The 27,155-nt window shown below is 52.9% G+C and overlaps 1 protein-coding gene across 3 annotated transcripts in view; it reads left to right on the top strand.

The window, feature by feature from the left end:
* The first annotated feature begins 16,477 nt into the window (after positions 1-16,477).
* Positions 16,478-27,155, top strand: part of LOC100304405 (uncharacterized) — a 39,681-nt gene continuing 29,003 nt past the window's right edge. Inside the window, exons 1-10 of one of the 3 annotated variants that reach the window (XM_008670012.2) lie at positions 16,478-17,034; positions 18,034-18,111; positions 18,236-18,270; positions 18,353-18,443; positions 18,867-18,959; positions 19,049-19,133; positions 20,137-20,212; positions 20,501-20,626; positions 23,667-23,765; positions 23,852-23,953. In XM_008670012.2, the coding sequence (XP_008668234.1) occupies positions 16,641-17,034; positions 18,034-18,111; positions 18,236-18,270; positions 18,353-18,443; positions 18,867-18,959; positions 19,049-19,133; positions 20,137-20,212; positions 20,501-20,626; positions 23,667-23,765; positions 23,852-23,953 (1,179 nt within the window). In that variant the 5' untranslated portion in view covers positions 16,478-16,640. The remainder of the gene's footprint in view (positions 17,035-18,033; positions 18,112-18,235; positions 18,271-18,352; positions 18,444-18,866; positions 18,960-19,048; positions 19,134-20,136; positions 20,213-20,500; positions 20,627-23,666; positions 23,766-23,851; positions 23,954-27,155) is intronic. The other 2 variants (NM_001165841.1, XM_008670013.2) reach the window with 2 other exon arrangements.

The raw sequence follows: 27,155 nt of genomic DNA on the forward strand, positions 1-27,155 counted from the left end.
TAGCGAGTCCATCACTGATGTCTTCGTAATAGGTTCCACGGACCAGTCTCAAAATGCGGTCATACGGGGTGTGGCTTCTCCTGTCATCATGGACTCTTCGTCTCCTGCCAGCGTGGGTAGGCGCAAGCTCGATATGGCGCGCTTTCTCGTCCTTCCTATGTATGGGTCACTATAGAGACCCTAGTACCCATTCGGTGTGCTGTGCGCATATCCAGACATGGCTTGATGGTGACGTGTCCCGTCGTAGCTGACGTGGATCAGTAGCATTGGACTTAGATCTTTGCCTCGCCGGGTTGCTCGACGGAGAATTGGTCGACTGGATCTGATTGGCGGAGAGTTGGTCGTCAGAGTTGGTCGTCTGAGAGTTGGTCATCATCAGAGAGTTGGTCATCATCAGAGAGTTGGTCATCATCGGAGAGTTGGTCATCACTAGAGAGTTGGTCATCATCGGAGAGTTGGTCATGCGGTCCATCTCACAGAGTTGGTCGACGGAGTGGGCCGTTTTTGAAGGGCCTATTTCGGGTATCCGGTTCTTGAGTACTCGACAACTATCATAACTCATTATGTTAGAAGGCCAACATATCAATGAATTTGTTATTATATATAAGTATATATAAACATTTTATATGTAATATCTATATCTATATCTATACTATACTTAAAGCACCAGTTTCAACGGTCGTCCTGCATCTTTTTACAAAAAAGTCCAAATCAACATAGAGTAAAATATTAAAAAGCGGTGCAAGAGGTGGGGTTTGAACCCACACACTGATGGAAGAAGGGTGGGAGACACTAGGCGAAGCTGTCTAACCAGTAAAACATCATATTTAAGTGTTTATAATATTTAATATAAATTGTACATATGCATATATGATTTTTTGTAAAATAAACAAATAATCGTGTCGAACTAGGCCAACATTACGGGCCGAGGCTACGACCCAAACACCGCATGGGGCTCGTGCCGGGTTGGCTCAGGCACTATTAAATGGGTCGTGCCTAGGGCCGGCTCGCCAGACACTGCCCATTTGGCCATCTATACCTCCGCACGATAATGATGGTCCTCGCCTGAGTTGCCACCACCTCGTTTGTCATTCTACTTCATTTCTCTCTCCCCTCATGCCTCTACCTTCACGCCACCCCATTCTCGGCAGAGGGCGTATGAGCAGGTGCCTCCTCCCCGTATTCGTCTGACACTAGACCCGACACTTACTCACACAGTGGCTATTGCACGTCCACGAGGACGTTTCACATCATGCGCGCACCATTGTTTTCGCCGTCGTCGGACGTCCCGTTCGTCTTCCCGGCCTTCGCCCTGTTATTCCTCCCCAACCTGCTGCCTCTGCCCACTGTCGTAGTCGCGAGCCGACCGACGCTCGTCGACGCGGGTACGGGGCGAGTCGGTCATGCTCTTGGCCTTTCTCTGTGCGTGGCGTCGAGGAGGTCATGGTGGCGCCTGCTACCCTTAGGTTATCTTGGCGATGAGGAGTACAACTCTGAGATATTGGACAACCAAGGATCGTAGCGTGGCAGCAATCGGCATATGCTACGGAGTTGGTGGTGGTGTTGTGTCGCTTTGGCGGGTCCAGGGCTAGGAAGACACTCGCATTCTCTCGCCCTTCTCGGTCTGGCGCTGGGTGCGGGTGCCTCTCGGTTTGGAGCTGCTCCGGCTGGGCTTCTTTCTCCGTTTACGTGCTCTCTCCCTATATATCTAGCGGTATACTACCTATGTCGGCTCCAGATGCCCAGGTCTTCGTCGTGTCCTTCTCCGGCAACGAACATGTATGTCCGCCTCTTTCTGTCGGCGTTTCGAGACCGGGGGGTCCCTAAGCCGACGAGTGAGTGTGCCGCGTGCCCCAGCCCAGATGGGTTGAGCGCGTGGGCGAGCGCGAAGGGGGGAAGCGAGGTGGCCGGAGACGGGCGTGAGAGAGGTGGAAATCCCGCGGCCTTCGTGTTCGTCCCGCGCCCAGGTCGGGTGCGCTTGCAGTAGGGGGCTACAAGCGTCCACGCGGGTGAGGGAAGCGAGCGGCCCCAAGAGAGCGCCTGTCCCGTCCTCGTCCCCGCGCGGCCAACCTTCTCTAAGAAGGCCCTGGTCCTTCCTTTTATAGGCGTAAGGAGAGGATCCAGGTGTACAATGGGGGTGTAGCAGAGTGCTACGTGTCTAGCGGGGGAGAGCTAGCGCCCTAAGTACATGCCAATGTGGCAGCCGGAGAGATCTTGGCGCCCAGCTGGTGTGGTGTCGTGGCTGTCGGAGGAGCGGCGGAGCCTGGCGGGGGGACAGCTGTCGGAGCGGTTGAGTCCTTGTTGACGTCCTCCTGCTTCCGTAAGAGAGCTAGGAGCCGCCGCCGTCACAGAGCATGCGGGGCGCCATCATTGCCTATCTGGCGGAGCTGGCCGGATGGGACACCGGTCTCGTTCTCTGCGGCCCGAGTCAGCTCGGGGTAGGGTGATGATGGCGCTTCCTGTTGACGTGGCCGGCCTGCGCCCTAGGTTGGGCGACGTGGAGGCTCCTCCGAAGCTGGGGTCGAGTCTGTCTTCCGTGGCCGAGTCCGAGCCCCTGGGTCGAGCGAGGCGGAGGTCGTTCGGCAGAGGCCAGGGCGGAGTCCGAGCCCTGGGGTTGGGTGAAGCGGAGTTCGTCGTCTTCGGGGGCTGAGCCCGAGTCAGAGCCCCTGGGTCGGGCGAGGCGGAGGTCGTCGTCTTCCGGGGCTTAGCCCGAGTCCGAGCCTTGGGTCGGGCGGAGCGGAGTTCGCCGTCTTCCGGGGCTTTGCCCGAGTCCGAGCCCTGGGTCGGGCGGAGCGGAGTTCGCCGTCTTCCGGGGCTTAGCCCGAGTCCGAGCCCTGGGTCAGGCAGAGCGGAGTTCGCCGTCTTCCGGGGCTTAGCCCGAGTCCGAGCCCTGGGTCGGGCGGAGCGGAGTTCGCCGTCTTCCGGGGCTTAGCCCGAGTCCGAGCCCTGGGTCGGGCGGAGCGGAGTTCGCCGTCTTCCGGGGCTTAGCCCGAGTCCGAGCCCTGGGTCGGGCGGAGCGGAGTTTCCTATGGTGCCTTTGGCAGGACCTGACTTCCTGTCAGTCTCACTCTGTCAAGTGGCACTGCAGTCGGAGTGGCGCAGGCGGCGCTGTCCTTCTGTCAGACCGGTCAGTGGAGCGGCGAAGTGACGGCGGTCACTTCGGCTCTGCCTGGGGGCGCGCGTCAGGATAAAGGTGTCAGGCCGCCTTTGCGTTAAATGCTCCTGCAACTCGGTCGGTCGGTGCGGCGATTTAGTCAGGGTTGCTTCTCAGCGAAGGCAAGGCCTCGGGCGAGCCGGAGATGTGTCCGCCGTCGGAGGGGGGCCTCGGGCGAGACGGAAACCCCTCGGGGTCGGCTGCCCTTGTCCGAGGCTAGGCTCGGGCGAGGCATGATCGAGTCGCTCGTATGGACTGATCCCTGACTTAATCGCACCCATCAGGCCTTTGCAGCTTTATGCTGATGGGGGTTACCAGCTGAGAATTAGGCGTCTTGAGGGTACCCCTAATTATGGTCCCCGACAGTAGCCCCCGAGCCTCGAAGGGAGTGCTAGCACTCTCTTGGAGGCTTTCGTCGCACTTTTTTGCAAGGGGACCAGCCTTTCTCGGTTGCATTTTGTTCCGGTGGGTGCGCGCGAGCGCACCCGCCGGGTGTAGCCCCCGAGGCCTCGGAGGAGTGGTTTCACTCCTCCGAGGTCTTAATGCCTCGCGTAATGCTTCGGCTGGTCTGGTTGTTCCCTCATGCGAACTGGCCGTAGCCCGGGTGTACGGCCGGGGCCCAAGTTCTCGGGCTGGTATGTTGACGCTGTCAACGGTTTGGCCGGAGCCGGGTTTGCGAGAGCAGCCCCCGAGCCTCCGCACAGGGCGAGAGGGCGATCAGGGACAGACTCGGCTTTTTTACATACGCTCCTACGTCGCCTTTCCGCAAGGAGGAGGGGGGAGAGCGCCATGTTACCCTCGATGGGCACCGAACATGGTGTCTCCGGTGAGCTGCAAGCGGGTAATCCGAGTGGACGTCCGTGCCCCGTTCGTTAGGGGTCGGCTAGGGGCCCAGAGGCACGCCCAAAAGTACCTGCGGGTGATCTGCCGGAACCGGTCCCCTAGCGACGGGGTCTGAGGGCTTGATGCCTCCCTCCGATGGGATTCCGTTACAAGATCGCTCCCGCTGGTCTCGGAAATGTCCTAGGGTACCTCGGGAGCGCAGCCCGAGCCTTGGTTATGTATCGAACGTACCCCTGGTCATCCCTCGCTCGGCGTCTGAGGCGACTGTGAACCCTTCGGGGGCCAGCCTTCGAACCCCTGATCAGTAATGGGCGCGGAGCCCGAGTAGCCTGAGGCGGCCGTGGAACCCTTCGGGGGGCCGGCCTTCGAACCTCTGACCAGTAGTGGGTGTAGGGCCCACGCGATCTGAGGCGGCTGTTGAACCCTTCGGGGGGCCAACCTTCGAACCTCTGATCAGTAAGGAGGCTCGGAGCCTGGTTCCTTCACGGGGAAGGATCCTTTTCGGGGTATCCCCTTTTCTCGGTCCCTGTTGCAAGAGATAGAGAAAAAGGAGAAAAGGAAAAGGATACGAAATTGAACGACGCGGCGTACCTTTTTCGGCGTGGTTATTACGGCGAAGGCGAAGCGTCGCCCGCTTCTCCTGCCAGAAGCGCCGCCTGTCCCGCCGCGGAGTTAATGCGACGGGGCGAGTGGTTGGCAGGGCGGCCGTTGCGCGTGCGCGAGCCGTTCGAGGAACGGATCACGGGCGCCCTGTCTTCACGCCGTGAGAGGGGGTTCTCTTGCTGCCCCCGGATGGGACGTGAGTCTGGCCGACGACGTGACCGCTGCTCCCGCCCGCCTGCCACCGTCATTACTGCCGGCCCACTTTCGGCTGCATTGACCGTCGCGCCAGGCTGGCGCTGCTGGGTCGTGCGCTGGGTCGCCTCGAGTCGCGGTATTGGTTCCGCAATCGAGGAGGCGCGGTGGTGGCGCAAGTGGCGGTGCGGTTGCTTGCATGCAGCATCCGACGCGCCGGTTGCGTGACGCGTGGGCCTGGGCCTCCATGCTGGCGTGTTGGGAGTCGGAGAAGCGCGTCCACTTGGCGCGGTTGCATGCCGCCTGCATGGCTGCCCGCCCCTTCCGCCCGTTGGTCTGGGCAAAAGTGGGGGGTCGCTTGTAACCGCTGGGCGGTTGTGTGCACCACGCGCGGTGGTTTGGCTTCTTCTGCTCTGAACCGGTTTGCATGACATGCGGGACTCGGCCCCCGCGCCGCAGGGGAAGGCCTTGGAGCGCGTTGGAGAAGACTCAACCCGTGACGGTTGGGGGCGCACGTAGGGAGAGTTGCCTTTAAAAGGAGGGCGACCCCTTTCGGAAGGCGACCATGTCTTCTTGCTCCCTTATGCATCGCGTCTCTCCACCTTCCAAGCCCCCGGATGGGGGATACCCGTCGTCTTTTCGCCTCATCGTCGGAGGAACGCAACTCCGTGGGAGTTGGTACCTTTCAGCCATCGTTCGGCTTCAAGGATTTTCATCAGCCAGCCCGGCTGTACCCCCCCCCCCGCTGGTGGTCACCCAAGACGGTGACCACCAGTTCCTGGGTGGGGAGAAGCAAGTCGGGCTGCGATCTTGGTCCCACCCTCAGCTTCAAGGATGTTCATCATCCTCGCTGGGGTGGGGGCCGGGCTGAGCCGGCGCTCTACCTCCCGCGCGGGTTCGTAGGGGACTTCGACAACGCGGGGCTGGTCGACGGCGGGCGTCGTCACCCCCAGCGTGTCGGAGTCGTCGGCTTGGCTCCCGGCGGCCCCTCCTGCCGGAGGGCGGTTGCCGCGCCGTGTGCACGGGAGGACCACCCAAGATGTCGCGCGCTGCTAGGGCGGCGTTCGTGTTCTGGGGTGGTCCTGCCTTTGCACCGGGATGGCGCCCTCACGCGGAGGCCGGTGCCCCACTCGTCCGGGAGGATTTGAGTGGGGATCTACCGAGGGGCTGATGACCCCCGCCATCGGTGCCGAGGCGGAGGCGGCTCGAGAAGTCCCCGTCACCGACGGGATCACCGCCGCCATCCGCGCCCCGGGCCTCCGGTTCTTCGTACTTGTCCTCGCCCCCCGAGCGTCGGCGTGGGCGAGGGCAAGATTGCAGCAGCGCCCACCCCGAGGCCGGCGCTGCTGCAGCTCGGCCACCCGGAGCGGGGGTCGTTGTCGTCGTAGTCAGAGCGGGCGGCGGCGAGCCGCTCGTCAGTCTTCTGTTGCTCCGCAGGCCCACCCCTATCGAGTGGGGTTGTTCGTACCTGCGGAGGGGGAACCGGAGTTCCGTTTGTAATGGCACTTTGAATGCCAGTGTTTTTGTTCATTATGGCTGTCGAGGCCTGAACATGTGTGTAATTTTGGCACGGAGCCGTGTTTTTTCCTCATTTTCGAGCACTAAGTCTCGCCTGTTGATTATCTGAACCGCTTCACCAAGCATGAGTCGCCCCGTGTCAAGGTGACGAGTGAGGTATCCGTATCCCGGAGGCGTAGGAGTCCCTCGGCTCGATCGGCCTTGTTGTCTGAGGCTCCTCTAGCTTAGTTAAAGAGACCCCTTGGCCGCTCTTCGACGAGCCGAGGCCAGGGGTAGCGATATCAGCACGAACAGAGGCGAAGTTGGCTCAAAAATGAAAACCTGGTTGGCCGGAGCCTAGCCGGGTTGTCCGTCAGCGGGACCGACGCCGGAGTTGATCAGCCGAGGCCTCGGGTCGGGCTGGCGCCCTTGGAAGATAGTCGGCCGAGGCCCCGGGGGCGACCGACCGAGCCGCCTGCTCGGGCCGGATTCCCGGAGAAGTCCCTGGACCGCGTCGCCGTCCGAGGCTGGGTCGGACCTTGCTGAAGGCGTCGTCGATGCCGAGGGTGCTACAGCTCCCTTCCAGCGTGAAGACCCAAGCCTGCAGGGTCAGAGTGTCTTGTAGCGTGTGCCTTCTGCGGCCGCCGAGGCCAGAATACGCACCCTCGCTGTGTTGTAAAGCTGCGTCTCCTTTCCTCTTGTTTCGAGTATCTGAGCTCTTTCGTCGGTAACAGGGATGTTTGTGCGAGCGAAAGTTGCTTCTCGCGGAAGGTGATGAGTGAGGTATCCGTATCCCGGAGGCGTGGGAGTCCCTCGGCTCGGTCGGCCTTGCCGCTTACGCGCGCTTTCACTCGTCCATGAGGCCCTATCACCGACTCAGTCGAGAAGGCTCGAAGGATCGCTTTGGCAGAAGAACTTCCGAACGTGAAGACTTGTTCGGTCCGCGGAATCGCTTCATCCGAACGCGAGTTACTTATCGCAGAAGGTGATGAGTGAGGTATCCGTATCCCGGAGGCATAGGAGTCCCTCGGCTCGGTCAGCCTTGGCTGCTTACGTGTACTCCGTCGTTTTCAGGATCCACTTTTCGAAGTAGTCAAAAAGCACGAAAGATATTCTGGCAAAAGAGATCTTTTTTCGAGGAAAATTTCGACGCAGAGGGGGTTCCCCCCCTTTTAGCCCCCGAGGGAGGGTCGGGCTTTGCCGAGGCGAGGCCGACCCTTCCTTGATAACTAAACTTTGCGTGGGTGCAAGGTATATGAACAACTTGAAAATATCTTAAGGGTAGAAGCGACGTAGCTGTTGGATATTCCAAGCGTTGCCGTAGACCTCGCCTTGACTGTTGGCCAGCTTGTACGTTCCGGGCTTCAGAACTTTGGCAATGACGAATGGCCCCTCCCAGGGGGGCGTGAGCTTGTGCCTCCCTCGGGCGTCTTGCCGCAGCCGAAGCACCAGGTCGCCCACCTGGAGGTCTCGGGGCCGGACCCCTCGGGCGTGGTAGCGTCGCAGGGACTGCTGGTACCGCGCCGAGTGTAGTAAGGCCTTGTCCCGAGCCTCTTCCAGCTGGTCCAGCGAGTCTTCTCGGCTAGCTTGGTTGCTTTGATCGTTGTAGGCCCTCGTCCTCGGGGAGCCGTATTCCAGGTCAGTGGGAAAGATGGCCTCGACCCCGTAGACCAGGAAGAACGGCGTGAAACCCGTGGCTCGGCTCGGCGTTGTCCTCAGGCTCCAGATCACCGAGGGGAGTTCCTTCATCCATCGCTTGCCGAACTTGTTGAGGTCGTTGTAAATCCGAGGCTTGAGCCCTTGTAGAATCATGCCGTTGGCACGCTCTACTTGCCCATTCGACATGGGATGAGCCACGGCGGCCCAGTCCACCCAGATGTGGTGATCCTCGCAAAAATCCAAGAATTTTCTGCCGGTGAACTGGGTACCGTTGTCGGTGATGATGGAATTCGGGACCCCGAAGCGATGGATGATGTTGGTGAAGAACGCCACCGCCTGCTCGGACCTGATGCTGTTTAGAGGTTGGACCTCGACCCACTTGGAGAATTTGTCGATGGCGACCAGGAGGTGCGTGTAGCCCCCGGGTGCCTTCTGCAAGGGGCCGACGAGGTCCAGACCCCACACGGCAAAGGGCCAGGTGATGGGTATGGTCTGCAGAGCCTGAGCGGGCAGGTGGGTCTGCTTCGCATAGAATTGACACCCTTCGCAGGTGCGGACAATTCTTGTGGCGTCAACCGCCGTAGGCCAGTAGAAGCCTTGTCGGAAAGCATTCCCGACGAGGGCTCGAGGCGCTGCGTGATGGCCGCAAGCCCCCGAGTGTATCTCTTGCAGGAGTTCCTGACCTTCGGCGACGGAGATGCATCGCTGAAGGATGCCCGAGGGGCTGCGGTGGTAGAGCTCCTTCTCATCGCCCAGCAAGACGAACGACTTGGCGCGTCGCGCTACCCGCCGAGCCTCGCCTCGGTCGAGGGGTAGCTCTCCTTGGCGGAGATATTGCAGGTACGGGGTCTGCCAGTTTCGATCAGGCGTGGCCCCGCTCCGCTCCTCCTCGATGCGCAGTGCCTCACCCTCGGAGGCCGAGGGTACCTCGGGCTGAATCGAGGGCGCCTCGGGCCGAGCTGAGGGTGCCTCGGGCTGAGCCGAGGGTACCTCGGGCTGGACCGAGGGTGCCTCGGGCTCGGGCGTGTCGTTGATCTTGACGGAGGGTTGATGCAGATCCCAGGAGAAGACGTCCGGGGGAACCGTTGTTCGCCCCGAGGCGATTTTTGCCAGCTCGTCCGCAGTCTCATTGTAGCGCCGAGCGATGTGGTTAAGCTCGAGCCCGTAGAACTTGTCTTCCAGGCGCCGAACCTCATCGCAGTAGGCCTCCATCTTCGGGTCGCGGCAGTGGGAGTTCTTCATGACTTGGTCAATGACGAGCGGCGAGTCACCGCGGGCGTCGAGGCGTCTGACCCCTAGCTCGATGGCGATCCGCAACCCGTTGACCAGAGCCTCGTACTCAGCCACATTGTTGGACGCCGGGAAATGGAGGCGTAGCACATAGCGTAGGTGTTTCCTGAGGGGCGAGATGAAGAGCAGGCCCGCGCCGGCTCCCGTCTTCATCAGCGACCCGTCGAAAAACATGGTCCAGAGCTCCGATTGGATCGGAGCCGTCGGCAGCTGGGTGTCGACCCATTCGGCTACGAAGTCCGCCAATACCTGGGACTTGATGGCCTTCCGAGGGGCGAACGAGATTGTCTCGCCCATGATTTCCACCGCCCACTTTGCGATCCTGCCCGAGGCCTCTCGACACTGGATGATCTCCCCCAGGGGTAAGGATGACACCACAGTTACCGGATGAGACTCGAAGTAATGTCGCAACTTTCGCCTCGTCAGGATCACTGCATATAGCAGCTTCTGAACTTGTGGGTAGCGGATCTTGGTCTCGGACAGTACCTCGCTGACGAAGTAAACTGGCCTATGAACGGGCAATGCATGCCCCTCTTCTTGCCTCTCGACCACAATCGCGGCGCTAACCACCTGAGTGGTCGCGGCGACGTAGACCAAGAGGGCTTCTCCATCAGCTGGGGGCACCAAGATAGGCGCCTTTGTGAGGAGCGCCTTCAGGTTCCCGAGAGCTTCCTCGGCCTCAGGGGTCCAAGCGAAACACTCGGCCTTCCTCAAGAGGCGGTACAGAGGCAGATCTCTTTCGCCGAGGCGTGAGATGAAGCGGCTCAGGGTCGCGAGACATCCCATGACCCTCTGTACGCCTTTTAAGTCCTTGATGGGCCCCATGCTGGTGATAGCTGCGATCTTCTCCGGGTTGGCTTCGATGCCTCGCTCGGAGACGATGAACCCCAAGAGCATGCCCCGGGGCACCCCGAAGACACACTTCTCGGGATTGAGCTTGACGCCTTTCGCTTTGAGACATCGGAATGTCGCTTCAAGGTCGGAGAGGAGGTCGGAAGCCTTCCTTGTCTTGACTACGATGTCATCGACGTAGGCCTCGACTGTGCGACCGATGTGTTCACCGAACACATGGTTCATGCACCGCTGGTACGTCGCGCCCGCATTCCTCAAACCGAACGGCATGGTGACATAGCAGTACATGCCGAAGGGCGTGATGAAAGAAGTCGCGAGCTGGTCGGACTCTTTCATCCGGATTTGGTGATACCCTGAGTAGGCATCGAGGAAGGACAGGGTTTCGCACCCAGCAGTGGAATCCACGATTTGATCGATGCGAGGCAGAGGGTAGGGAACCTTCGGACATGCTTTGTTGAGACCAGTGTAGTCTACACACATCCGCCATTTCCCCCCTTTCTTTCTCACAAGCACAGGGTTGGCAAGCCATTCGGGATGGAATACCTCTTTGATGAACCCTGCTGCCGTTAGCTTGTGGATCTCCTCGCCAATCGCTCTGCGCTTCTCCTCGTCGAATCGGCGCAGAGGCTGCCTGACGGGTCGGGCTCCGGCTCGAATATCCAGCGAGTGCTCGGCGACATCCCTCGGTATGCCGGGCATGTCCGAGGGACTCCACGCAAAGACGTCGGCGTTTGCGCGGAGAAAGTCGACGAGCACTGCTTCCTATTTGGGGTCGAGCCCGGAACCGATCCGAATCTGCTTTGAGGTGTCGCCACTGGGGTCGAGAGGGACGGCCTTAACCGTCTCCGCTGGCTCGAAGTTGCCGGCATGACGCTTCACGTCTGGCACCTCTTTGAGAGGCTCTCCAGGTCGGCGATGAGGGCCTCGGACTCGGCGAGGGCCTCGGCGTACTCCACGCACTCCACGTCGCATTCGAACGCGTGTTTGTACATGGGGCCGACAGTGATGACCCCGTTGGGGCCCGACATCTTGAGCTTCAGGTAGGTGTAGTTGGGGACGACCATGAACTTCTCGTAGCATGGCCTCCCCAGTACCGCGTGGTAGGTTCCTCGGAACCCGACCACCTCGAACGTCAGAGTCTCCCTTCGGAAGTTGGAGGGCGTTCCGAAGCAGACAGGAAGGTCGAGCCGTCCGAGGGGCTGGACGCGCTTCCCAGGAATGATCCCGTGAAAGGGCGCAGCACCTGCTCGGACGGAGGACAGATCGACGCGCAGGAGCCTGGGGGTCTCGGCGTAGATGATGTTGAGGCAGCTGCCCCCGTCCATCAGAACCTTGGTGAGCCTGACGTCGCCGACGATGGGGTCGACGACGAGCGGGTATTTCCCCGGGCTCGGCACGTGGTCGGGGTGGTCAGCTTGGTCGAAGGTGATGGGCTTGTCGGACCAGTATAGGTAGACTGGCACCGCCACCTTCACCGAGCAGACCTCCCGGCGCTCTTGCTTGCGATGCCGAGCCGAGGCGTTCGCCGCATGCCCACCGTAGATCATGAAGCAGTCGCGGACCTCGGGGAACTCTCCTGCTTGGTGATCTTCCTTCATGTCGTCGTCGCGGGCCCTACCACCCTCTGCGGGTGGCCCGGTCCTGTGGAAATGGCGCCGAAGCATGACGCACTCCTCGAGGGTGTGCTTGACGGGCCCCTGATGATAGGGGCACGACTCCTTGAGCATCTTGTCGAAGAGGTTAGCACCTCCGGGGGGCTTCCGAGGGTTCTTGTACTCGGCGGCGGCGACAAGGTCCGCGTCGGCGGCGTCGCGTTTCGCTTGCGACTTCTTCCTGCCTTTCTTCTTGGCGCCGCGTGGAGTTGACGCCTCGGGTGCATCTTCCGATGGGCGGCCCTGGGGCTGCTTGTCCTTTCGGAAGATGGCTTCGACCGCCTCCTGGCCAGAGGCGAACTTGGTGGCGATGTCCATCAGCTCACTCGCCCTGGTGGGGGTCTTGCGACCCAGCTTACTCACCAGGTCGCGGCAGGTGGTGCCGGCAAGGAACGCGCCGATGACATATGAGTCGGTGATGTTGGGCAGCTCGGTGCGCTGCTTCGAGAATCGCCGGATGTAGTCCCGGAGAGACTCTCCCGGCTGCTGCCGGCAGCTTCGGAGGTCCCAGGAATTCCCGGGGCGCACGTACGTGCCCTGGAAATTGCCGACGAAGGCTTGGACCAGGTCATCCCAGTTGGAGATCTGCCCCGGAGGCAGGTGCTCTAACCAGGCGCGAGCGGTGTCGGAGAGAAACAGGGGGAGGTTGCGGATGATGAGGTTGTCGTCGTCCATTCCACCCAGTTGGTAGGCCAGGCGGTAGTCCGCGAGCCACAGTTCCGGTCTCGTTTCCCCCGAGTACTTTGTGATAGTAGTCGGGGGTCGGAACCGGGTCGGGAACGGCGCCCGTCGGATGGCCCGGCTGAAGGCCTGCGGACCGGGTGGTTCGGGCGAGGGACTCCGATCCTCCCCGCTGTCGTAGCGTCCCCCATGCCTGGGGTGGTAACCTCGGCGCACCCTCTCGTCGAGGTGGGCCCGACGGTCGCGATGATGGTGCTCGTTGCCGAGGTGGCCCGGGGCCGCAGGCGCGGTGTTGCGCGTGTAAGGGTGGTAATGGATTACGATCCAAATGCTTCTTCACAAAAAGTTAAGGTCCTCAAATAATATTAGTTCAAAAATGAATAAGAATAAGGCCCGATCCTAATCCGATTCGACCCTTAAAATTTGCAGTATAAAGTTTATAGCCCATTACCACTCCTATGCGCGTGCGCCCGGTGTAGACCGAGGCTTCCCGCATGAATCGGGAAGTCGCGGCATGAGGTTCCGAGGGGTATCCCTGCCTTCGGGAGGCAGAGCTCTCGGCCCGTCGGACCGCAGCGCCTTCCAGGAGATTCTTGAGCTCTCCCTGGATTCGCCGACCCTCGGTGGTTGATGGCTCCGACATCGCGCGGAGAAGCATCGCTGCGGCAGCCAGGTTCTGACCGACCCCACTGGATGTGGGTGGCGGCCTGACCCTGACGTCGTTTGCGACGCGGTGCTGGAGACCTTGGGGCAGGTGACGTATTTCTCCGGCCGGGGGTTGGCACGCCCATGCCTGCTCGACGTCCCGGCGGATCGGCTCAAGCGCTCCTGCTCCCTCGTCGAGCCTGGCCTGCGCCCCGCGGACTTGCTCGAGCTGTGGGTCGTGACCCCCCGCCGGAACGGGGACCATAGCTAGCTCCCGCGGGATGTCAGCGCGAGGCACCGACCTAGGGAGATCACCGTCCTCCGGCATGCCGAGGTGATTGCCTTCGGAGGGATCCCCTAGCTCGACGTGGAAACATCCGCGGCTTGGGCCACAGTCCTCGTTGTCGAGGCTGCGGCTACCGTCGGAACAGTCGGAGAGGCAATAGTCACATGCGGTCATGAAGTCCCGCATGGCACTGGGGCTGCCAAATCCAGAGAAATCCCAACAGATGCTGGGATCGTCATCTTCCTCGGACCCAGAGGGCCCGTAGGTCGAGACGTCCGTCAATCGGTCCCAAGGCGACCGCATGCGAAACCCTAGAGGGGTTGCACTCGCCTCAACGAGAGCGCCCGCCAAAGCGAGGTCGCTAGGTGGGTTGAGGCCGAGTCGAAATGATGTAGGATGGGAATCAGTCGGTACCTTCTGGTCGACGAGGAGCGACATAGTCACGTCGGGGACTGATTGCACCGTCGTCTCAGGTACGAGGGCGACGTCCTGCAAGCTCTTCGCAAGCGCGCTGGCGTCGTCCACTTGCTCGGGATTGGTGTGTTGCGGGGGGACGGCGCTCGCCTTCGTCTCAAACGCGAGGTCGACGCCCGACGCGCCCCCCGTTGGGGCGCTGGGGACGTCGACTCGCTCGACAGCCGACGAAGCGCGGCCTCCCGCTTGGCCTTGGTTGCCCCGCCTCCTCCTCCGTTGGCGGGGGAGAGGACAGGGCGAGCTCGAATGTTGTTCTTCCACCACGCGGGGAAGATGTCGTCGATTCCGCCGCCGACGGGCGGGTTGTCGGCCGCCATTGTCATTGTCGCGCGGCGGTGGAAGGAGTATCATGTCGTAGCTGCCGTCGAAGGACATGAACTCAAGGCTCCCGAAACGGAGCACCGTCCCGGGCCGGAGAGGTTGCTGGAGACTGCCCATCTGGAGCTTGACGGGAAGCTGTTCGTCAACACGCAGCAGGCCCCTACCTGGCGCGCCAACTGTCTGCGTTTCGAGACCGGGGGGTCCCTAAGCCGACGAGTGAGTGTGCCGCGTGCCCCAGCCCAGATGGGTCGAGCGCGTGGGCGAGCGCGAAGGGGGGAAGCGAGGTGGCCGGAGACGGGCGTGAGAGAGGTGGAAATCCCGCGGCCTTCGTGTTCGTCCCGCGCCCAGGCCGGGTGCGCTTGCAGTAGGGGGTTACAAGCGTCCACGCGGGTGAGGGAAGCGAGCGGCCCCAAGAGAGCGCCTGTCCCGTCCTCGTCCCCGCGCGGCCAACCTTCTCTAAGAAGGCCCTGGTCCTTCCTTTTATAGGCGTAAGGAGAGGATCCAGGTGTACAATGGGGGTGTAGCAGAGTGCTACATGTCTAGCGGGGGAGAGCTAGCGCCCTAAGTACATGCCAATGTGGCAGCCGGAGAGATCTTGGCGCCCAGCTGGTGTGGTGTCGTGGCTGTCGGAGGAGCGGCGGAGCCTGGCGGGGGGACAGCTGTCGGAGCGGTTGAGTCCTTGCTGACGTCCTCCTGCTTCCGTAAGAGAGCTGGGAGCCGCCGCCGTCACAGAGCATGCGGGGCGCCATCATTGCCTATCTGGCGGAGCTGGCCGGATGGGACACCGGTCTCGTTCTCTGCGGCCCGAGTCAGCTCGGGGTAGGGTGATGATGGCGCTTCCTGTTGACGTGGCCGGCCTGCGCCCTAGGTTGGGCGACGTGGAGGCTCCTCCGAAGCCGGGGTCGAGTCTGTCTTCCGTGGCCGAGGCCGAGTCCGAGCCCCTGGGTCAGGCGAGGCGGAGGTCGTTCGGCAGAGGCCAGGGCGGAGTCCGAGCCCTGGGGTCGGGTGAAGCGGAGTTCGTCGTCTTCTGGGGCTGAGCCCGAGTCCGAGCCCCTGGGTCGGGCGAGGCGGAGGTCGTCGTCTTCCGGGGCTTAGCCCGAGTCCGAGCCCTGGGTCGGGCGGAGCGGAGTTCGCCGTCTTCCGGGGCTTTGCCCGAGTCCGAGCCCTGGGTCGGGCGGAGCGGAGTTCGCCGTCTTCCGGGGCTTAGCCCGAGTCCGAGCCCTGGGTCGGGCGGAGCGGAGTTCGCCGTCTTCCGGGGCTTAGCCCGAGTCCGAGCCCTGGGTCGGGCGGAGCGGAGTTCGCCGTCTTCCGGGGCTTAGCCCGAGTCCGAGCCCTGGGTCGGGCGGAGCGGAGTTTCCTATGGTGCCTTTGGCAGAACCTGACTTCCTGTCAGTCTCACTCTGTCAAGTGGCACTGCAGTCGGAGTGGCGCAGGCGGCGCTGTCCTTCTGTCAGACCGGTCAGTGGAGCGGCGAAGTGACGGCGGTCACTTCGGCTCTGCCGGGGGGCGCGCGTCAGGATAAAGGTGTCAGGCCGCCTTTGCGTTAAATGCTCCTGCAACTCGGTCGGTCGGTGCGGCGATTTAGTCAGGGTTGCTTCTCAGCGAAGGCAAGGCCTCGGGCGAGCCGGAGATGTGTCCGCCGTCGGAGGGAGGCCTCGGGCGAGACGGAAACCCCTCGGGGTCGGTTGCCCTTGTCCGAGGCTAGGCTCGGGCGAGGCATGATCGAGTCGCTCGTATGGACTGATCCCTGACTTAATCGCACCCATCAGGCCTTTGCAGCTTTATGCTGATGGGGGTTACCAGCTGAGAATTAGGCGTCTTGAGGGTATCCCTAATTATGGTCCCCGACACTTTCCTTCCCTTCCTGCCCTACGAAACCTTGGAAGTGGGAGAGACGAGGGATGAAGATATTTGATTTGCTGACTATGATATCCATGCGTTCATAAAAAATATTATGTGAAGACCGGAGACAAGCAATAAAAAATTTTGAGATCTTTTTGATAGATAGTTTACATGAGTATTGTTGTGATCCGTCGCAACGCACGGGTAACCGACTAGTTTTTTTATGACATGCGTGTCTCACGTGTGTCACCAATTTATCTAAATATAGAGAAAATTCAATTTTCTATAGCCTTCCACGATGTGGTTTAAGATCTCATCTAAATATAAAAGATACATTTTCATTCTTTTATACATGGAGACTCTTATGTTAATTTAATATAACACTTAATTATTTTAGCAGCAGAAACAAGATGCAAACTGATTTCAAATTCGTATTATAAAAGACTACCTTTTTATAATAGCTACGGAAAATCTGAACCTTTTTTTAAAGGAAAAGCGGGGGTTTTTTTTTCAAAAGTAGGACCAAACCTATATATGCAACTTGAATAAAACATGTCGCTAACTGTACCGTGCGGATGAGAGTTCGGATGCGGGTAAAACTTAGAAATATCCTTCAAAGGCGGGGCATAAAATTTCCTAAAATTTACAGATGGATCTCTCAAGCCTTTTGAGGCCACCAATGGTGAAAACCGAGGCGGCGGAGGAGCGGGAGCCCCTCTCCCGGACGCCAGCGGCGGCAGTAGCGGTCGAGGGTAGCGGCAGAAGGACCGCCACGGCGGTGATCGACCTCAGCAGCAGCGACTCTGATTCCGACGGCGAGGGTGCGGTCGGAAGCGGTAAGAGGGTGAGGGGCGTTGGTGGAGACGGCTCCGCGACTAAGCGGGCTAGGGTTTCAGCGGTCGTCGATCTGCCCCCGGGTTTCCTCGAGCCAATCCCGCCGCCGCCGGTGCCGGTGCCATTGGCAGCTTGTGCGACGAAGCAGTTCTGGAAGGCTGGGGACTACGACGGAAAGCCGCTCGGTGATGGGGTGGCTCAGCAGTCAGGTACCATCCTGACACTAAAACCCTTCTGCATTCTATTTCTGTTTCATTAATAGTTTTCCTATTGAAGAATTCGAGGGCAGTTTAGTTCTTTAATTTGGAAACTTATGCATGGTCAAATTTTTTTGCATCCATTTTTGCTTTCATATCTGCCTTCTGAAAAAAACATTGAAGGGTAAATAAACAGGTCCTTGTTTGTAATAGCTTGTCCATGGATTTAGTACAAATCATAACGCTGAACATGCGAACTGTGGAATGATGGTTCTTGTAGCTACTGATTTTTTCCAATATTGACTTTCCACGCTGAAATGAAATGCAATACTCTCTCCGATCCAAATTATAGTTCAATCTGGCTTTGTCTCTAACTCGACCTGCGAGGGGTAAGACAGCCCCCGGGCATTGAATTAAGAAGAAGACCTTCTCACACAGGTCTAGAAAACCCCCGAACCCCTGCCCCACCCATACACAGCGGCATCGAAGCCCATGTGAGAACGACCACGACCGGGGCTGAGCCTTAGACCTGTGCTTTGGCTTGGGACAGACGAGGAGATTTTTTTAACCACAGCCTGAAATTCGCTCCCACGAGGAGTCGAACCCAAGACCTGAGGAGTGCTACTCAGACCACCTAACCAGCTCAGTTAGAGGCCCTTTCGCGGCTTTGTCTCTAACATCGACTACGTTTTTAGAAAAATGATAAACATTTACAATGTCAAGCTAGTTTCACTAAATTCTCCATGAAATATATTTTGCTACTTGATAGGGTATTTATCTGAACTTGTAGATGTTATTATATTTTTCCTAAAACTTGGTCATCAAAATTATAGAAGTTTGACTTAGACAAAGGTAAGGTGAACTATATTTGGAATGGAGGGATAAGGGATTTAAATTAATAGTACTTGTGTTATCATGCTGTGTGTTGTCGCCTGCGCTTGTGTCTATGTCTGTGATTTCTAGTTTTTTTTTCCGGTAATTTTTGTTGTTCTCTCCTGTTTCTCATTTCAGTCTCTGGAATGGATCATGTTCGCGTGCACCCTAGATTTCTGCACTCAAACGCAACAAGTCACAAGTGGGCTCTAGGTGGTATGTATGACCCCCTCTTCATTTTGCCTTAATCAGAGTTCTAACACACCACTCAGCAATCTGTTACTGAATTCTGTCGTAAACTAGTCATATTATTTGGCTAACATATGCTATGATATTACAGCTTTGGCTGAGCTGCTGGACAATTCTCTTGACGAAGTAAGCTTAAATGGGAATATTAATCATTCCTTCTTAAAAAAAATTCTTGCATGTTTATTTAGTAGTATGTACTCTTTTGAAGGTTATAAATGGAGCTACCTATGTGAACATAGATGTGTTAGAGAATGATAAAGATATCGATAAAAAGAAGTCCAGAATGCTTCTTGTTGAAGGTGCATAAAACTTTCTCATACCTTGCATTGTTTACATTTATGTCAGTTGACATGGTTATTTTTGTTTGATTAATCTGACTAGAAGTAACTAAGTTTTCCTTTAGCAATGGCTATACCTCTTTCTAATTCCTATTGAGGCTAGAACTGAATCTATAATAATATCTCTTATGAAGCAAACCCCCACTAACACTAATTTTATCATGATAATCTCTAAGTACAAATAAAATATGTTAATTAGCATCTTCTTGAACGAACTCATTCTAAATAACAATTGGCTTAGTGCTATTTTTTATCCTGTATGTACACAATATACAACTTGTCAATGTAGGAAATTTGTGATACATCTGTCAGATGATGTGGGTGGACCACTGGAGCCACTGAATCATGTTCTAGCTGATTCCTTTTCTTGTTAATTGCCAACAGATGATGGTGGTGGAATGGACCCCGATAAAATGCGGCAATGCATGTCCTTGGGTTATTCAGCTAAGAGCAAAGTTGCTAGTACTATTGGACAATGTGAGTTCTGAAGAATGAATTTGTCTTAGCCCATAAAATATTTTGGTCAAGTTTGATGCATTTAATGTCCTTAATTTGTTGCCTTGCAGATGGTAATGGTTTCAAGACGAGTACAATGAGGCTTGGTGCTGATGTTTTGGTCTTCTCCCGTAGTCCTGGAAAATCAGGCAAAAGGTTATGACCCAGTTTTATTATCTTAACTTACAATGTAACAATAAATTTCTTGAAGATGCCTGCTATCTTTATTGTCTAGGATTTGAAACCATACTCTGCGGAGACAGAAGTTTGTTTGGTTTACGTGAATTTTTTTATGGATTCTTGTATATGATCTTGACAGTGATAGGAAAGTCCTGTGCCTATGTCTGAATTTTATCTAGTACTTTGGCATTTTATCTTCTACCTTATCTCTACTTCAGTAGTTGGAATCTTATTTCTACTTTCAGTTGTAACAGACCACTTGGTCCTACATATGTAACCATAACGAGCCATGGTTCATAGTGTGGCATACTGGCATAAGATGATAAGAAATAGAAAAATCCGCCCCATACCTGTGTTCAACCCAACAAATGGTATCTAGAGCCTAGTTCTTCCTGGGAGGGGCAGGCTTCAACTCCTGTGGTGCCATGGCCAGCCACTCCCACTCCCTCTCCTCTCATGAGTCAGCCACCTCTTAGCATGTAAGTTGTCACGTCTTAGGCTGTAACTCAAGGTCTTTACTTAGGCTGTAAGAAGCCACTAGGGCTGTTTCGATGTACTACAGTTCAGCTATAAATAAGACTTAAATACACCAGCCAGCTGCAGTTCAGCAGCCCTATTCACGTGTGCGTGTGTGCTCTGTTCTCAACTCCCTCTCTTCTACCTTCAGCCCAACTCTGTGTGTGTATATGCTTGGGCTGTGAGCTGCTGCTCACCTGTGCAGGCCAGCCGGATTCTAACACTGCTCATATAACCGAGCTACATTAGATTGGTTTCATGACAATGGCATCAGTAGCTTAGTCTTACTAACAGATAATGAGAAGCAGTGGCAATATATCTTGAGTCAGGGATGACACAAAGGGTAGAATGGTTGTAGTAATTCTTATATGTGTTATGACTTGCCTTTTTTCCTCAATCCATTTTGAGTAACTTGTCAGCAAACTGACATCTTTTCACTTAATACTTTTTGATTGGCATGAAGGCCTACTCAAAGCATTGGCATGCTATCTTATACATTTCTTAGGAGCACTGGCAAAGAGGACATCATTGTTCCTATGGTAACATCTCTTCCTTCATGATTTTCTTATATCTTAAATTCTTTGAATACCATCCATTCTTAACAATCACTGATTAATTGTCTTCTGAACATAATGTATATTTTTTACATACTTGAATCTGTTGTTTGATTATTATTTTCTATGAAGAATTTTTTGCTGGACACTTTGTGTGTTGTGTGTCTATAAGTTGTCTGGCAGCCGTTTTTATTTTGAGGCACACAATCAACTTCTTGATCGTTAAATAGTCTGGTACAATCTGACATTGTGATTTTGTCACTTATTCTGCAGATTGATTATGAATATAAACAAGGCTGGGAAAGAATGGTCCGGACTACATTGGATGATTGGAGCACAAGCTTCCAAACCATCATTACATGGTCTCCATATTCAACTGAAGCAGAATTACTTGAACAGGTATAGTTGATGCCATGTATGATTGTACTGTGCAGTTCTCAAGGCTTCTTTTCATGGTGCTTGGTTTTGAGAGTAACATAACATGCCTAACTTTGGAAAAGTACTAAAGTCATTGCTTGTTGAGCAATGATACTTAGGACTAGTTGTCACAATACATTGTAAAAAACAGGAAAATTATTGTAGAAAACCAAGGTTCTTAAGGCATTCCTTGGTGACAAGTTGTCAATGTTATTAAAACTACGTTTAAACGACGTTTAAACGTCAAAACGGTAATTAGAGGTTGAAACCACGTTTTGGCGTTCTAAACTGTAAAACACAGTGTTTCATGCGTTTTAGACCATTAGCTACTTTTGGGCCTGGTCTGTTAGTTACTTTTGGGTCCAATCCGGCTCATGGGTGAAGTTTTGGTAGTATTTAAATTCATGTTATTGTCTGAAATTATGATATATTGGTATTTTTCCTATGTTGTTTAAAACTACGTTTAAACATTGTTTAAACGTTTAAAAGTCAAAACTTCACCCATAAGTGTTTCAACGTCTTATTGTTTTAACAACCTTGCAAGTTGTATCTTGCCACATGGGTCTTGTTGCATGTACTGAGTCTCCATTGATGCCTTACTGGCTTATTGTTGTAAGAACCATGTAGGAAGGTATTAATGCTCTTGCTACAAGTAAAAAGTAGTGTATTCATGATAGGCATATATAGAAAATGCAAATACGCTCTCCCTGTATGTCACTGTAACTTGGAGATGCTAAGCCTACTAAAGCTAAACTTTGGTGCAAAATCCTTGCAGCACCTCCACGATCCTGTCCAGCCCGAGCCACACGCCCCCATCCTCGCCCCACGCGCCTGCGCGTCTGCATGCTACAACGTCGCCCCGAACGCTGTCCGCCAATCCGGCACCGCCCAGTTGGCCACCAGCGCTACACCCGACCCCACGCACGCCTCTAGCAGCCCCTGCCTGGCCCCAGCTAGCCGGCCGCCGGCGTCCAGCTGCCCCTGCTTGGTCGCCTTACTCAATTTCGAAGGTGAGGCGAAGCGACGCTTCAAGGACGCCTTAAAAACTATGGGTAGGGGGAGGGATTGAGGGGAGGAGGCGATCAGAGATAATTTATGGATTAATGATATTAATGGGAGTTTATCAGTTGGAGCTCTTGCAGACTTTCTGCGCCTTTGGGACATGGTGGCCCAAGTTGATCTTTGCCTTGATAAAGAGGACAAGCATATTTTTCGGTTGGCTGCTAATGGAAAATATTCGGCTAAAGCTGCTTATGAGGGGCTCTTTCTTGGATCAGTGGAGTTCGAGCCTTATGAGAGGATTTGGAAAACTTGGGCTCTGCCCAAATATCGCTTCTTCTTGTGGTTGATGGCTCATAAGAAATCTTGGACGACAGATAGACTTGAAAAGCGAGGTCTGGATCATTCGGAAAGATGTCCTCTTTGTGATCAGGAAAGGGAGACAATAGACCATCTGCTTGTGACTTGTGTCTTCTCTAGGGAATGCTAGTTCCTCCTGCTTAGGCAATTCGGGCTGCATGTTTTGGCACCGCAACCATCTAATATAAATTTCATGGAGTCGTGACATGAAGCAAATGAAGCTATTCAGGGTCCCTTCAGAGATGGCCTAAACTCTCTTATTATGCTAGGTGCTTGGGTCTTATGGAATCATAGAAACAGATGCATCTTTGATGGCCTTTCCCCTAATATTGCTAATTTCTTAATTCAAGTTGGGGACGAGCGCCGTCTGTGGGAGTCTGCTAGGGCCAAGGGGTTGTCCTCCCTTGCTGCCTCCTTCTCAGATGTGGATTAGAGCTTTATAGATGGATCAGTTTATGTTTGTTACGTTTAGACCGTCATAAGGCGTCATTCGGTCTATTTTAGACCTTGTTTCTTTCTCCTTTTAATATAATGATACACAACTCTCCCGCGTGTTCGAGAAAAAAAGCCTTAAAAACTATGGGTAGGGGAGGGATTGAGGGGTATATGAACTAAGATCACAAGACTTATGGCTTTGTTGTCCATGGACCGAACTGAATTGACACATCTGATACAGTGAGCTCTAGCACTTAGTTACATCATCCCCTTCTTTCCATGTTGGCATCCTGGTTTCCTACGTGTAGTGCTGGAAGTGAGATCTATCTACCTTTAGGGGAGGTTTCAAATCGGTGTTGAGTTGTCAAGTGCAGGAAACACAAGGGTATTTACGTCTTTAAGTGATATCTACAATTCTACATTGTATTTACAATTTTTCTTTGAATTTTATTTTCAAACCATTTAGAGCATGCATTGTTTCATTGGATGTGTCATATTATTTATTGATTTATTCTTGCTACAAATGACCATATTGTGTTGTACTTCATGATTGACTTGGAAAACCAAAATATATGGAAAACATGTAAGGGCTAGTTTGGTAACCCCATTTTCCAAGTGATTTTCATTTTTCCAAGGGCATTAGTTCATTTTCCCTTGGGAAAATGGAGTTGCCAAACTAGCCCTAAACAATATGGAAAACTGTCCATCTGATTTCTGAAATGCCACAATGTGTCAAATACTCAAATTTTCAACTTGTAATTTTTAATTGCATGCATCTTATTTAATTTATGTTTGAACACAATAACATGCATCTTAGGGCCTGTTTGGGAGTAAAATATTTTTACAGTTCCTATGCAATACCATGGTTTTGGGTAATACGTAGTATTTTATGGCATGAGGTGTTTGGTTCATTCTAGAAAATTATGTTTTCAAAACCATGGTATTCTAGATACCATATTATTTTTTGAGTATTGGAAACTCCACTCCAACCCAAAGTTTTCATGGCATGGCTAGCTTTTTGCCTAATACCATGGTTTACAATGTTGTATCCAAACAATGTTTCTCAAAACCATGGTATTTTTGGAGCTGCCAAAACTATGGTATTGTCATAACAATTGTGAAGTATAGTATTGTAAAACCATGGTTTTGAGAAACATTGTTGCCAAACAGGCCCTTATTTTACTTTTAGAATGCACTAGATTATAGCATCCCATGTGGGCTTTTGCAGTTTAGTTCTATGAAAGATCGAGGGACACGAATTATTATTTACAATCTTTGGGAGGATGACCAAGGGGACTTGGAGCTTGATTTTGATGCTGAAATACATGTAAGTTCTGTGGCCAAGGACTGTAGGCTATATCATCGTTTTAGTTAAACTGCTCACTATGATTCTACTGATGCCTAACATGGCAGGATATTCAACTCAGAGGTGGTAATCGTGATGAGAAAAATATCCAGATGGCAAATCAGTTCCCAAACTCCAAGCATTACCTCACATATAGGCATTCATTGAGAGTAAGTTTGATGTATGCATACTCTAGTTGCTGGTAACTTGATGATGTGATGTATATAATTGATCTTTTTTATTGTGTTATACTTGTTATAACCTAAGCACCTTTTTTTTGCTATTACTCACTAAACAGTGGGTGAGTTTGGTTCTGCACTTCTGCTGAAGAAGCACACCTCACCTCGCCCAGTGAGAAACTGGAGAGAAAAACACGTTTAGGGCCTGTTTGGCAACAATGTTTTTCAAAACCATAGTTTTACAATACTGTACTTCAGTGTTTTCATTCCGTCCGATCGACTGATTGTTCTAACTGGGCGATTAGTCGTGATTAGGCGACGATCAGGACAATTAGTCGTTCCTGATTGACCCTAATCGTCCACCTGTTCATCCTGCATATTTCCAGGATATATATGTGTGTGTGTGTATATATATATATATATATATATATATATATATATATATATATATATATATATATATTTGCGCCCCGCGCCCGATTGATCGAGTCGCGCCTCTGCCAGTTGGTCGAGCGAGGCACCTCTTGAATGACTTAGTATTTTCTCAAATGACTGAACCAATAACCAAAAATGTCTGAGAAAAAACTAGAAAGAATGCTGAAGATAAGAATAACTTAATATTTCTGAAAAAAAAATTAATATTTACTAGAGTGACTTAATGTTGATTGGAATGACTTAACGTTGTCTAAATGGCTGAATGACTTTGCTTGGACTCTGAAATGACTTAATGTTGTCAGGACGCTAGAATGCCTTAATATTGCCTAGAATGACTGAAACAATAACAAGGAATGTCTGAGATACATAAAAAAGTGACAGAATGACTTAATGTACGCTAGAATGTCTGAAACAGAAGGGAAATGACTTATAATAGGCACACGCCTATGGAGCCGACGCATGCGTAGAGGGAGCCGCACATGTGGAGGAGCCGACGCGTGACTAGAAACTGAGTCGCGCGGGGTGCGGAGCCGCATGGGGGGTGGAGCCACGCTGGCGCGGTTGGGCGGGCTGATGGGCGTGGCAGGTGGTCTAGGTGATGACAGTTGGGTCCATCACTCTAGCTGATGAATAGAGTATATATATAAATATAAATATATATGCTATTTGGCACCCTAGGTTCCAAATAACTATTTGGCACCAGCCTCCACTAGCACCTTATCCCGAGTGGAATGAACAAAAAAAATTCCACCCGTCGAGAATGGAAGCAACAGGCTATTGCATGCTCGCGTACTGGTGGCGTGGTGCCCAACGGAGCAAAAAAAGTCCAATTGCTTGACACATGCATCCACCACATAAGTAAGCACGCATGCATGCATTAGTAGTTCACTTAAAAATTAATATTTACTAAACCGAGTGTCAAAATCGAAAACCGATTTCACCATTTTGTTCGTCGCGATGAAAGCTTCAAAACTAGATCCCACTTGATATATTAATCTCACATTCAATTTTTTGTATTTTCTCAGGGTCAATTATTGTAGTTATCGGATTAGTCATTCTACGAATACTCAGTCATTCCATCTTTTAACCTTAGTCATTCATTAGAATTGTTGAGATATCATTCATTTAGTGAGTCAATTATTCTAAAAAATATGCATTACACGAAAAGATGTGAACAAACTCAGTCATTTTATGAATACTCAACTATTCCATCTTTTTAGCCTTAGTCATTTACGAGGATAATTGACATAGAAGTTATTTAGTGAGTCAGTCATTCTAAAAAAATAGGCATTACCGGAAAGAAAGTAAACAAACTCAGTCATTCTATGAATATCCCGCCATTCTATCTTTTTAGGATCAGTCATTCATGAGAATAACTAGATAGGAGTTATTTAATGAGTCAGTTATTCAAAAAAACATTGTAGGAAAGGATATACATCATTTAGTGAGTCAACTATTCTAAAAAATTATAGAAAAAGTATTGAACAGACTCAGTCATTCTATAAATACTCAAATATTCCATCTTTTTAGTCTCAATCATGAGAATTAGGGGGGTTTGTTTGGGATTATAATCTGTCCAGATTATATAATCCAACAAATTTTGAACTAAGTGTTAGTTCAAAATTGTTGGATTATATAATCTGAGCAGATTATAATCCCAAACAAACACCCCCTCTCTCTGTAGAGGTGACTCCTTGATTCATCCATGCATCCAACGACACAGTAGTTACCTAATTCATCTAGCAGCAGGCTAGCTACATCTAGCTAGTAGTATTGGACAAGTAGCTATTATTTATTTGAGTTATCTTCCTTTAACTTTTTTCGGCTCGTTTATATAGCGCACCCAACTTAACTAATTAATAAGCGAGCCATATGCTATTGCAGACGTGATAGTTTGTACAAATAAAACATACGGCCATGATTTCAATTGATCCTTGAGCGGGAGCGTGGGACGTGCGGCACGGCCGCGTCGGAGGAGAAAATGGCAGGGGCGATATACACCTGGTGCCAAATAGCACCGCCTGACCGCCGTGTGTGTGTGTGTATATATGTTTGTGTGTCTATATATATAACACTATATATTGATATATACTTATATAGTATAGAATATACATAGAACATAGAGATTAGAATATAATTTGCAGGGCAGCAAGCCTGAAACGATCACCAGCAAGGCAGCAGTATGAAAACAGAGATCACCAGCAAGTCTATATGAAACTATGGAACTGCAATTCTACAACTTACAAGACCATGACCAACAACTATATGCGATCATCATCCAGCTTGAATTTATCACCAACAGCTCCAGATTCTTCTTCATCATCAATTGCTTTTTCTGCAACATCTTTCTCATTTGAAGTTGACTCTTGATGATCATCTTTGTTGTGACTGTCACCGTTATCTCCTTGCTGCAAGACTGCAAGTCCTGAGCTGCTGCAACTGCAACTTTTTGGCTCTTCCTACTCCTAATATAGGTCTCGGAGTAGGTCCTCCCACCATGTGCAGCTGCTGCCCTAGGCAAGTTTCTGCCCTGGGTAGCTTGAGTTGCACCTAAAATGTCATCCACGGCACTCCAAAGAACCCACTCATTTTTCCACATAAGCTCTTCAAGCACCAGTGGTTTGCTTCTCTTTCCCTTTGAACCTTGCTCTCTTATCTCTGCAAATCTGTTTTCCATCTTCCTGTTGTGGCTCACATAATTTGCATAGCCTTTGGTGCTCTAGCCGGTTCCTCTATTTGGTGTGGATTTGCACATGCA

This window comes from Zea mays, chromosome 2, assembly GCF_902167145.1.
Source record: "Zea mays cultivar B73 chromosome 2, Zm-B73-REFERENCE-NAM-5.0, whole genome shotgun sequence".
NCBI lineage: Eukaryota > Viridiplantae > Streptophyta > Magnoliopsida > Poales > Poaceae > Zea > Zea mays.